The 13,815-nt window shown below is 42.9% G+C and overlaps 1 protein-coding gene across 2 annotated transcripts in view; it reads right to left on the reverse strand.

Moving 5' to 3' along the window:
* Positions 1 to 13,815, reverse strand: part of PRDM10 (PR/SET domain 10) — a 92,218-nt gene that overhangs the window by 44,713 nt on the left and 33,690 nt on the right. For both annotated transcript variants that reach the window (XM_013979568.2, XM_013979567.2), the window contains exon 5: positions 122 to 359. In XM_013979568.2, the coding sequence (XP_013835022.2) occupies positions 122 to 359 (238 nt within the window). The remainder of the gene's footprint in view (positions 1 to 121; positions 360 to 13,815) is intronic.

Below are 13,815 nucleotides of genomic sequence, written 5' to 3' on the forward strand. Positions count from 1 at the left end.
CCCTCCCACGCACCCCCCCCCCTTCCTCATCAGTGAAATCAGAGCTCTAGCGTCAGTCTATACCGCCCTGGCAGAGGCCAGCCCACCAGGCCCACATGCTCACATGAGCAGCTCTACTCACACAGGTCGTGCGGATCGAAGGGCCGAGGGGGGTCAGGCTCCCAGGCATCAAGGTCTGTGTCTTCGCCCTCCTCCTCCTCGTCGTCCTCAGAGTCCTCCTCTTCCTCTTCCTCCTCCTCTTCCTCCTCCTCCTCCTTGGCCTCCAGTCTACCCATGGGGTTCTGCAGGGTAGCCAAGGGGTCGGAGCCGTCCACACCCTCCATGGAGGGTAACACCTGGTTGTGCACTGGCAACGAGGCCTGGACAGCGGTGAATCATAAAGTCAGCTGGATGCATGCACAGAAGACAAGACAGCCCTCACACCAGCTCCCTTCAAGGCCTGGGAGAAACCATCTCCATTTCCACCCATGGGCTGTGATAAGGAGTCTGTTTTCACCTATGCTCTGTCGGCAGATGGCACCCCTGGTGCCAGCAAAGGTTTCAAACTCCACAAGGCTCTACCCATGTGCTTAGGACCCTCATGCCAACCCCGCCCTTGCTCCCTCAGTCATCCCAAACCTGCTTGAGAGGTCTGCCCGTCTCTCCAGAGACTGTGAATATCAATGTAATGAGCCTTTCCACACCCTCCTGAAGCTATGGATCACCAGCCTCAACACCTGAACTCGGTTTTGGGTGGGGGTCCCTCCTGCCTTTGCAGGGTGGTCACACCGCCGTGCTAGTAAAGAGCTGACCCATCTTTAACTACGCTGCTTAAAAATTGTGGTGCAAGACGCAGGTGGTAAAATGCTAACAGCTCTCCTTTCACACACTTCAGAGAGGCTGAGGTTTGTAGGTAAGAAATAAACAGATGCCTGTTTGTGTCATCACGCTGATGTTGGTCTTTTGCAAATAAGACACGGTTTAGGTCATGGATTAGACTAATGCAACTTTACCAAATACGCTGGCAGGAAATCATGGTTCCTTAAAAAGTTCTTCCACCTCCTAAATAAGTGGCACCCAGATTCCTCTTGCGGGAGCGTATTTCTCCCGCCCCATTAGCACCATTAGTCAAACTCAAGCCACATCCCCTTCCTGTTCAATAAATAAGAGACATGTTGTCAAATGCCTATTCTCTTTTCTTCATCTTTCTTCGCCTAAACAGCTCTTCCCTGGCCCTTCTCTAAACTCTGTCATCTCCACTTTCTTCAGGAAGCACCTCCACTCTCAATTCTGACTCCTTGCAGCACTGGAGTCCAGGATCCTGCTCTACAACACTGTCCAACTGGGCTTCACATTTCATCTTCACACCCACCCAGCAGCCCACATTGTCCCTGTGGAGTCAAGACCATCCGACCTTCCTCTCCAGCTAGCCAGAGAAAGTCCATGCTCTGCCATATGAAGACAGCGCCTCCAGGACTTCAAGACCCAAACCCCTAATTCACTGACTCATTCCTCACGCAGCAAATCCTCCAGATCCCTCAGAGTCCTGCTGTCTGCATGTACCCCTCAGCAGATTCCTGCCAACTTGCATCAACACTTACATAAGACCCCCACGTTCTACAGCCTGCAGGTAACTGAAAACCCTGGGTCCTCTCGTGTTCTCAAAGAGTGCTGAGGAACCACTTTTCTCCTCCGCAAGATCTAGTTGATTTTTACATCAATGGCCATTTGCCTCCAGTAAATTTCATTGTATTGCTTTTTCTGCTCTTCTAGTCTTCCAAGATCTATTAAAATCTTGGTTCTGACATCTCCCACCTTAGCTCTCCCTCATAGCTTTGTATCCACTGCCATACACCATTTCTTCTTCAATGAGTGGGCCTTTTCTGGTGAGCTCAGCTTGCCTCAGGGAAGTGTACCACAAGCTTTGGAGTCAGACAGATTTAATTAAAATCCTGGATCCTTGAGTTCCCATTGTGGCTCAGCAGACTTAGAACCCGACTAGTATCCATGAGGATGTGGACTCGATCCCTGGCCTTGCTCAGTGGGTTAAGGATCCGGCATTGCCACAAGCTACAGCACAGGTCGCAGATGTGGCGTGGATCCCGAGTTGCTGTGGCTGTGGCTGGAGCCCGGCAGCTGCAGCTCCAACTTGACCCCTAGCCCCAGAACTTCCATATACTGCAGGTACAGGTCTTCTAAAAAAAAAAATCCTGAATCTACCATTTAGCAAGTTAATAAACTTTTCTGAACCTGTGTTTCTTTACCTACAAAATGGACATGGTAATACATAACTCATAGGTTGTTGTGAGGATTAAAGGGAACAATGTGTATAAGAGACCAGTAGTAGAGTATCTGGCATTTATTAACTGCTTAATATTAATAATAATAGTAGTAGTATTATCATAAGTTCTTTAAGGACCAAGGTGGTTTTTTGGGGGGTTTTTTGTCTTTTTTTGCCATTTCTTGGGCCGCTCCCGTGGCATATGGAGGTTTCCAGGCTAGGGGTCTAATCAGAGCTGTAGCTGCCAGCCTACACCAGAGCCACAGCAACACGGGATCTGAGCTGCATCTGCAACCTACACCACAGCTCACAGCAACGCCGGATCCTTAACCCACTGAGCAAGGCCAGGGATCGAACCCGCAACCTCATGGTTCCTAGTCAGGTTCGTTAATCACTGAGCCACGATGGGAACTCCCAGGACCAAGGTTTCATTGTGTATTTCTTCTACAACCTTAAAAGGCTGCTGGGTTTAAAGACAATACAACATGACACCATAAAACTCCTAGGAGAAAACATAGGCAAAACACTCTCTGCAATAAATCACAGCAATATTTTCTTAGGTCAGTCTCCCACAGCAAAAGGATTAAAAGCAAAAATAAACAAATGAGGAGGTTCCCATTGTGGCACAGCTGAAATGATTCTGACTAGTATCCATGAGGGGTCTGATCCCTGGCCTCACTCAGTGGGTTGGGGATCTGGTGTTGCCGTGAGCTGTGGTATAGGTCGCAGGCACGGCTCAGATCCCTTATTGCTGTGGCTGTGGTGAAGGCTGGCGGCTGTAGCTCTGATTTGACCCCTAGCCTGGGAACTTCAATATGCCGCGGGTGAGGCCCTAAAAAGCAAAAAAAAAAGTAACGAAATAAACAAATGGGGCCTAATTAAACTTAAAAGCTTTTGCACAACAAAAGGAACCATCAACAAAATGAAAAAACAAGCTACAGAATGGGAGAAAATATTTGCAAACAATGCAACCAATAAGGGCTTAACTTCCAAAATATACAAACAGCTTAAACAACAACAAAAAACAACCCAACAACCCCCCAAAATGGGCAGAAGGCCCAAATAGGCATTTCTCCAAAGAAGAAATGCATATGGCCAACAGGCACATGAAAAGATGTTCAACATTGCTAATTATTAGAGAAATGCAAATCAAAACTACAGTGAGGTATCACCTCACACCACTCAGAATGACTGTCATCAAAAAGTCTACAAACAACACATGCAAACAATAACTGTAGAGAAAAGGGAACCTGCCTACACTATTGGTGGGAATGTAAATTAGTGCAGCCACCATTGAAACAGTATGGAGGTTCCTTAAAAAACTAAAAACAGAGCTATCAATTGACCCAGCAACCCTACTTCAGGATACATATCCAGAAAAGATGAAAACCCTAATTCAAAAAGATACAGGCACCCCAGTGTTCATAGCAGCACTATTTACAATAACCAAGACATAGAAGCAACCTAAGTATCCATCTACAGATGAATGGATAAAGAAGACATGGTACACATCACCAATGGAATATTACTCAGCCATGAAAAATAATGAAATATTGCCATTTGCAGCAACATGGATGGCCCTAGAGATTATCATACTGAGTGAAGGCAATCAGACAGGGACCAATATACTATATCACTTACATGTGGAGTATAAAAAAACAATACAAATGAACTTGTTTACAAAATAGAAACAGGGAGTTCCCATCATGGCACAGTGGTTAACGAATCCGACTAGGAACCATGAGGTTGCCGGTTCGATCCCTGCCCTTGCTCAGTGGGTTAAGGATCCAATGTTGCCGTGAGCTGTGGTGTAAGTTGCAGATGAGGCTCAGATCCCCCTGTTGCTGTGGCCCTGGTGTAGGCCGGTGGCTACAGCTCCAATTGGACCCCTAGCCTGGGAACCTCTATATGCCGCGAGAGCGGCCCAAGAAATAGCTAAAAGACAAAAAAAAAAAAAAAAAAAAAAAAAAACAGAAACAGATTCACAGATATAGAAAACAAACTTATGGTGACCAAAGGGGAAAGGAAGGCAAGCAAGGATAAATTAGGAGTATGAGATCAACAATACACACCACTTTATATAAAATAAATAACAAAGATTCACTATTTAGCACAGGGAACTAGATCTCATAATGACCTATAATAGAAATGAATTGAAAAAAATACATATATATGTATAACTGGATCATGGTGCTATACACCTGAATATAACACAATATTGTAAATCAACTTCAATTTTAAACATCAATTAAAAAAAAAAAAGGCTGCTGGGCATGTAGCAGGTATTCAAGGAAGACCAGTTTGTGTAAATATATTTGGCCCTTTGGGAAATGACATCAATCCCTCTGGGCATCTAAAGGGACTCTGCTGCTATTCACAGAAACACCCTTTCTCAGCTGTGAATCTAAGAACTTCTTTAACTCTATAAAGAAATACTATTGTGCGTGTTTATAGAATCTGACCTGTTATAGCAGTTAAAGGTCACTGCTCAACAGGCCCCAGAGAGCAGATAAAATCAGCTCCTCAAATGGCCTATGCGTGTTTTAACATGCATTCACTTAACCCAGGAGCCTGAACTCTGATGCGACATTCCATCTGTAGCTCAGGACCTTCTTGAAGTTTAGACAGGAGGACAAAATTCTAGGAGATGCTTTTGCTTCAACATCAATAAAAACAATAAAATGCTCATTGCGGTGAGGACTAAAACAAGAGCAGAGACTTCTAGCAAGGAAACTGCACTTGCCACCCCCTCTGACTCCTTCCCTAATCCTGCAGGGAGGCCACTTGGCTCCCCTGTGGTCTCAGGCCCCTTTACTCTAAGCCATGTGCATTTCACGCCAGCGTTAGGGATGAATGTTATCACACACTGAGCAAACTCAAAGCCCAGAGTCACCTCTACTCCTTATAAATTCTTTATCTCTTTGCAGAGCCAACCTGAAAAATGAATTCAGCCATTTAGAGTTACTCCCGTGAAGCATCAATGTATTTTTTTTCCCAACAGATGCTGCTGGGAAGACTGTGGTCAGGCAAGTTACCGCTGGCTTCTCGCCACTGCTAAGCAAGTTGACATTAAAACAGACTGACAACCGCATCGTCCCCATGCTGGAACTCTCCTCAAAGGCAAGGAAAAGGCTCAAAGCCTTCAGCTTTTATCTAGAAGGACTGATGCTTAAGCATGGGTTGAACATATACCAAAATCATGCAAGCCACCGTTGAAAAGGGGTGGGAGGAGTGAATGATAATCACGTGTGGCTAATACTATGTATTTCAGAGAGCATGGACCTTAACACACAGTAGGCATGCATTACAGATTTTTGGTTTTTTTTTGGTCTTTTTGTTTTTTTACGGCCACACCCTTGGCATATAGAGGTTCCCTGGTTAGGGGTCTAATCGGAGCTGTAGCTGCCAGCCTACACCACAGCCACAGCAACGCCAGATCCAAGCCATGTCTGCGATCTACACCACAGGTCATGGCAACGCCGGATCCTTGACCCACTGAGTGAGGCCAGGGATCGAACCCGCAACCTCATGGTTCCTGGTCAGATTTGTTTCTGCTGCACCACAATGGGAACTCCACAGATTTGTTATAATTCAAATTCAGCTGACATTTACTGAGTGCCAGGTAGATATCTAAATTCATTTGAGGCCAGATAACTGTACCATACAGCTCCTGAGGAGCCCAGAGGAAATTCACATTTAGACTCCAACCACCTTTTCCACAATGTTACAATGGCCCCTGTGGAGTCTATGGAAGGAGGGTGGCAGAGGAGGTAAACATCACACCTTGAACACCAGAGCAACCAGGTGACACACCTGCTCCTGCGGCAACAGGCAGGCAGCAGGGCGGAGAGCCTTGGGGCCACCTTGACTTAGAGGAAAAGAAATGGTTTACTCCCATGCACGTTGTCACGCACAAGAAAACATGTCAAGAGGAAAAGGAATGTGTTCGACGCATCACATACTTTCTCCTGCCCACTTAGCATCACTCTCTGTGATTATTTCTGAAATTACATAATGCATTTCAGGACACAATTTATCTGAGGGTGAAATATGAGACTACACTGGACAGCAGCAAACACAACAGGATGTTCTGGGTTCCTACTGAGACCAATTATGAGGGCAGCATATTTTCCTCTCAGTGTGTGGGGAGCCACACATGTCCCTTTTCAGAAACAAAGCAGAAACTGCTTCTAGGTCTGGGGAGTGTCATTTCTTATGGACGAAGGAATCATATATGAAAAAAGATTTCAAATGGATTTTACCACCACTATAAACAAGTGAAACAGGAACATTTCTGCTAAAGAAAAAAAAAAAAAAAAAGGCATCTATCATCTAGGTTAAAGCCTTAGTTCAACTTTCTATCCAAAGTGTATCCAGGCCATGGGATAAAGGGATAATCACTGAGGTGTGAGAGCCAGAAATAAAAACCATGCAAGGAAACTGCAATAAAGACAGATGCTAAGCCAACAGTCACATTGCCTGCCATGTCAGGCTCACAGAGCGATCTGAGTACAGCGTTCCTTTTGTGCAAGACATGAAACAAGCAGATTGTTTCTGAAGATTGGGGAAGACGAAAGCCCGTTTGAGGTGCAACTGGCAACAAAACCTGTGATTAAGATGATGCCTTAATATTAAAACAACAAAATACCACTTTGCTTATCAGACTGGCAAGATTTTGAAAGAACACATATACCCAATGTGGCAAAGGCATATGGAAATGGGCATTCTCATATACTGTTGGTGGGAATATAGTTTTTCAGCATCTGAAAAGCAATTTAGAAAGTCCTATCAAAATAACTTTTCCAGGCACTCCTGTTGTGGCTCAATGGAAATGAACCTGACTAGTGTCATGAGGATGCGGAGTCAACCCCTGGCCTCGCACAGGGGGTTGGGATCCAGTGTTGCCATGGCTGTGGTATAGGCCGCCAGCTGCAGCTTCAATTTGACCTCTAGCTTGGGAATTTCCATATGTCACAGGTACGGCCCAAGGAAGCAAAAATAAAAAACTTTCCCATTTATGGTGACAAATGTCTAACGTATATCAAATAGACTAGTATAAAAAATGGTACGTATCCATCACTCAGCTCTAACAATTGTCACTCATGGCTCACCTGACTTCAACTGCTCTCCTACCCACTCTCACAAGACTGTTCTGAAGCAAACCTCAAACGTGATACACTTTCATCTCTAAGAAGTTCAGTAGAGATCTCTAAAAGAAAAGGGCTTCTATATTCTAAACATTATCATACCTAAAAAATAAGCATTCCTTAACATCATCAAATATCCAGTTATTATTGGGATTTCCCCAAACATCTCCTAACACTTTTTTTAGAGTTAGATGGTTCAAATCAGGGCCCAAACAAGGTCTGCGTCTACTGCCTCTGACTGATGAGTCTCTGAAGTCTCCTTTAATCTGTAAGTTCCCACTTCTCTCTTTTTCTTCACAATTTGTCTGTTTCCTACAGTCTCGATTGTGCTCTCACTGCATCCTTATGTACCTTGTAACTTGTTCCATTGGGTTCACTGTGCTTCCTATGTGTTGGCAGTGAAATCTAGAGACCTGACCAGATTCATGTTCAATTTTGTGGGAGGACTACTTATGTGGTAAAACGCCAACGGAGGCAAACACCACCAGAAGCCCTATAATGAATGTTTTCTCTTTTTACGATGCTGACAATGTTCCGATGACGGTAAGTTGATCCATTCGTTACAAAGTGCCTCATCAGCTGTTTCCTGATGGCAGGAGATGAAAAATGGTGCTACTCTAAGCCAAACACACCTCCCCCCCTTTTACTTATTAGTTGGATGCTTCTATAATGAAATTTCCTCATCAAGTGATTGTTTTCCTGAGGACATTCAGAAGGAAAAGCTGGATCCCTTCCCGTCATTTACCACTTCTCCCAATAACGTGGTGGTCCCCTTCGCATCCTCAAAAAGTGACCAATGAGTTATCTGTTTTCATATCAGTATGAACTCGTGGGTTATAAATATATATAATGTATTTCAATCAATGGTAGATATTTTCCCTTTTTTGGGGTCAAACTGTCCCATTTTGGCCCCTTCAAGTTAGATCCTGAGTTTTTTCCCAGGACACTAGAAGAGAAGTATTTATTAGCTTCCTAGCATTCTGATAAGACAGATGTTTCAGGCACATCATACACATTTCCTGCCCCAGAGCTGCCATGTCTCTAAGCTCCCCCATTCCTTTCACTGGAAAATTGTATTTAGAGGCCACTTAGGATCATTGCTACTGGATTGATGGCTGTATGTAAATCTTTTCAGTGGCCAGAACTAGAAAATATATTTTTTAAGGAAAAACAATCATGAGTTCATGCTAATATTCTAATTCAAATTAAGGATTCTGACTTTTCATTTAACTTGTTTGATTTTTATATTTGTATCTTTTTCACTTTCATAAAAACTGTAGTTCTTAAGTAATTTTAAAAAGTGAATACCTTGAGTATCATTTCTCTCTGAGGAATTTATTCTAAGGAAATAATCTGATATGGCACCTATGAGAGTGTTCTTTTATGAGAGTTCTTTATAGTAGCTAAAGAAAGAGAGAAAGAAAGAAAAGAACCTATATATCAAACAATAGATGGAGAACAGAAACAACAGTACATCCCCATGTAGAATACTATATAGTCAACAAAAAATGATGATGTATCTTGTCAGGATGCTATTAAAAGAAAAAATATCACCAAGATGAAAGCTACTTTAAAAGAAAAAAATCAAATACACTGTCTAAAAATGAAATGGACTATATTTGCATAAATATGTAATACCCCAAACAAAATAGGAGCAAACCAAATCTAAATCCAAACTTATATGAAAAGGATCAGGAGTTCCCGTCGTGGCGCAGTGATTAACGAATCCGACTAGGAACCATGAGGTTGCGGGTTCTGTCCCTGCCCTTGCTCAGTGGGTTAAGATCCGGCATTGCCACGAGCTGTGGTGTGGGTTGAGGATGCGGCTAGGATCTCATGTTGCTGCGGCTCTGGCGTAGGCCGGAGGCTACAGCTCCGATTTGACCCCTAGCCTGGGAATCTCCATATGCCGCGGGAGCGGCCCAAAGAAATCGCAAAAAAAAAAAAAAAAAAAGAAAAGGATCAAATAGAGTTTACTACAGAATGCAAGTCCGGTTTAACTTAGAAATGTTGATTAATATAGTTTACCATATTAATAGAAAAGAAAAAATTCTCAATAGGGAGTTCCCGTCACGGCTCAGTGGTTAACAAATGCGACTACTCTTCATGAAGATGCGAGTTTGATCCCTGGCCTTGTTCAGTGGGTTAAGCATCTGGTGTTGCCATGAGCTGCAGTATAGGTTGCAGATGTAGCTCAGATCCCATGTTGCTGTGGTTGTGCTGCAGAACAGCAACTACAGCTCCAATTCGACCCCTAGGCTGGGAACTTCCATATGCCTCAGGTGAGGCCATAAAAAGACAAAACCCACCACTCAATAGATTCAAAAAAATGTATTTAATAAAGATCAACACCCAGGAATAATAACCACATCAATTAATTATGATCACTCATTAAAAACCATAAATAAAAGAAGCTTTCTTTTGACTTTTTTTTTTTAAGAGCCCGTGGCCTGTGGAAGTTCCCAGGCTAGGGGCTGAATTAGAGCTGCGGATGTCAGCCTACACGCCACAGCCACAGCAACACCAGATTCAAGCCACATCTGTGACCTACATTGCAGCTTGCAGCAATGCTGGGTCCTTTAACTCATTGAGGGAGGTCAGGGATCAAACTAGTATCCTCATGGATACTATTCGGGTTCTTAAGCCACTGAGCCACAACAAGAACTCCCAGAGGGAGCTTTTTTATTTTATTTATTTATTTGGTCTTTTTTAGGGCCACACTCACAGCATACGGAAGTTCCTGGACTAGAGGTCAAATCGGAGCTATAGCTGCCAGCCTACACAGCAGCAACACCAGATTGGAGCAGCATCTGCAACCTACACCACAGATCACAGCAACACAGAGCTCATGGCAATGTCAATTCCTTAACCAACTGCACAAGGCCAGGGATCAAACCTGTGTCCTCATGGATACTAGTGGGGTTCATTACTGGTGAGTCACAACAGGAACTCCCACAAAGGGAGCTTTTTCAATCAGTGTGTTCTTTTTATTAAAATCCTACACTAAACATCACTTTTTTTCCTTTTTTTTTTTTCTTTTAGGGCTACACCTGCAGCATATGGAAGTTGCCAGGCTATGGGTCGAATCAGACTGTAGCTGTGACCTACTCTGCAACACTGGATCCTTTTAACCCACTGAGCATGGGCCAGGGATCGAACCTGCACCCTTTCTATTCAATAATGTACTGAGATCCTAGCCAGCAGACAAAGAGAACAGAAAATAAAAGATATAAGTGAGTAAACATAACAAAACAGAAACAGTTACAGATACGAAGAACAAACAAGTGATTACCAGAGTAGAGGAGTGAGAGGAGGAAAGAAAGAGTTGAGGAGATTAAGAGGTACAAACTTCCAGTTGCAAAGTAAGTGAGTCATGGGTTCAAATGTACAGTGTAGGGAATACAGTTAATAAGTAATATCTTTGTACAGTGACATTATAACAAGACATCGTGGAACGAATGAAATGTAAAGAAAAAAATCACTACGTTGTATAACAGTAACTAACAAAGTATTATATGTCAATTATACTTCAAAAACAAACAAACAAACATACAAACTCATAAAAAAAGGAGATCATATTTGTTGTTACCAGAGATGGAGGGTAAGGGGAGGGGGGATTGGATGAAGGTGCTCAAAAGGTGCAAACTTCCAGTCGTAAGATAAATAAGTCCTGGGAGTTCCCGTCATGGCTCAGTGGTTAACGAATGCGACTAGGAACCATGACGTTGCGGGTTAGATCCCTGGCCTTGCTCAGTGGGTTAAGGATCCAGTGTTGCCGTGAGCTGTGGTTGCAGACTCGGCTCAGATCCTATGTTGCTGTGGCTCTGGTGTAGGCCAGGGCTACAGGTCCAATTAGACCCCTAGCCTGGGAACCTCCATATGCCGAGGGAGTGGCCCTAGAAATGGCAAAAAGACAAAAAGACAAAAAAAAAAAAAAAAAAGATAAATAAGTCCTAGGGACATAATGTACAACATGATAAATATAATTAACATGCTGCATATTATATATGGCAGTTGTTAAGAGAGTAAATCCTAAGAGTTCTCATCACGAACAAAGAATTTTTTTCTATTTCTTTAATTTTAGAGATGATGGATGTTCTCTAAACTTCCTGTGGTAAACATTTCATGATGTATATGAGTCAAATCACTACGCTGTATTAAAGTTATAATACAGAGCCATGTGTCAATTATATCTCAACAAAAAAAAGATGGAAAGATGGAAAGAAATAAAACTCTCAGTATCCATAGAAAACATGAATACTGACAGAACTTAGAAGATGAAAAAATTCTAAATTATACTGTAATTTACAATACCATCAAAAGATACCAAATATCCAGGAATAAATCTATCCAAAGACCTCTATCCAGAAGGCAATTTCCAAACTTCTGTTTAAAACTCAGGGATAGGAGTTCCCGTCGTGGTGCAGATTCCTAACAAATCTGACTAGGAACCATGAGGTTGCAGGTTCAGTCCCTGCCCTTGCTCAGTGGGTTAAAGATCCGGCGTTGCCATGAGCTGTGGTGTAGGTTGCAGACGTGGCTCGGATCCCCCGTTGCTGTGGCTCTGACGTAGGCCGATGGCTACAGCTCCGATTTGACCCCTAGCCTGAGAACCTCCATATGCTGTGGGAGCAGCCCAAAGAAATAGCAAAAAGACAAAAAAATAAAACACAGGGATAGATCATATTCACAGACTAAAAGGCTCAAGATTGTAAAGATGTCAATTCTTCTCAAGCTGATCCACAGATACAATGAAATGCCAACAAATTTCCTACAAGGACTTGGGCAGACACTTCCTGGTTGATCCTACAATGTGTGTGGAAAAACAGAGGGCTGAGAAATTCTTGAAACAGAAGGAAGTAGAGGGATCACATTTCTGAATGCATCTGGTATATTCACAGAGCTGAACACGACACAGCAACAAAAACAGAAGGAAAAAAACCACAACAACGCTGACACACAAACAAAGTGACTCTCCTAAGCATAACATGGAAAAAAAAAACACATGGCAGAAAGAAAACCATGCTAAGGAATTCTGTTTATATAAAGTTCCAAATCATGAAAGACGGATCCCTGGTGTTAGTTAGCAAGCAGGGGAGTGAGGAGAAGGGAAGAAGAGGTGATGGGAAGAGCGTGAGGATGGCTGTTAGGAGATGGTGAAGTTCCAGTATTTAATCAGGGTGTTGGTACAGAGTATGTTCACTTCATGATGATTCTAATTTTCCATACTTTTCTATAGGTATGTTATTATTTAATCAGAAAATCTTAAAAACACAGTAAGGAAATATGGGGGCCATAAAGGAAATTACACAAATAACATGGAAAATAACAGATATAAAGATCATAGAGGAGTTCCGGCTGTGGCTCAGTGGTTAAAGAACCATGAGGTTGCGGGTTTGATCTGTAGCCTCGCTCAGTGGGTTAAGGATCCAGTGTTGCCATGAGCTGTGGTGTAGGTCGCAGACGTGGCTTGGATCAGGCGTTGCTGTGACTGTGGTATAGGCCAGCGGCTACAGCTCTGATTAGACCCCTAGCCTGGGAACCTCCATATGCCACAGGTGCAGCCCTAAGAAAAGACAAAAAAAAAAAAAAAAAAAAAAAAAATCATAGAGAAAATGTTAGATACAGAAAGCAGAGTCGATATACTCACACTGATATTCCTGAAAAAGTGAACATATCAAATGAAACTGAAAAGATCTTCAAAGGCCTAATAGATGAAAATGTTCCAGAAATAAAAGTCTTAACCGGGAGTTCCCACTGTGGCTCAGTGATAACAAACCCAACTAGTATCTATGTGGTTTCAGGTTCGATTCCTGGCCTCTCTCATTGGGTTAGGGATCTGGAGTTGCCATGAGCTGTGGTGTAGGTCACAGATGCAGCTTGGACCCCTCATTGCTGTGGCTGTGGTGTAGGCCAGCAGCTGGGGCTCCAATTCCACCCCTAGTCCAGGAACACCCATATGCTATAGGTACAACCCTAAAAAGACCAAAAAAAAAAAAAAAAAAAAAAAAAAAGTCTTAACCTATACATCAAAAGGACATACCCTGTCCAAGGGAATTCTGATTCATGAAGTCATCAGACTTCAAAGAAAAACTTAAAGGATAAAGAATGACACAAAAACAGGCATTAGGACAGAAAAGGAATGAAGCAAATGATCAAAATTAGACTCAAGATTTCTACAAATTAAATGCCAGGAGATAATGGGACAAAATTCCTAAAGAGATTTGGTTAGTGAACAGAACATAAATACATTAGTTACAATAATAATGCTGGAGTTCCCGTCGTGGTACAATGGTTAATGAATCCGACTAGGAACCATGAGGTTGCGGGTTCGATCCCTGGCCTTGCTCAGTGGGCTGAGGATCCAGTGTTGCCGTGAGCTGTGGTGTAGGTCGCAGACGCAGCTCA

This window comes from Sus scrofa, chromosome 9 (assembly GCF_000003025.6).
Source record: "Sus scrofa isolate TJ Tabasco breed Duroc chromosome 9, Sscrofa11.1, whole genome shotgun sequence".
NCBI classification, from domain to species: Eukaryota; Metazoa; Chordata; class Mammalia; order Artiodactyla; family Suidae; genus Sus; species Sus scrofa.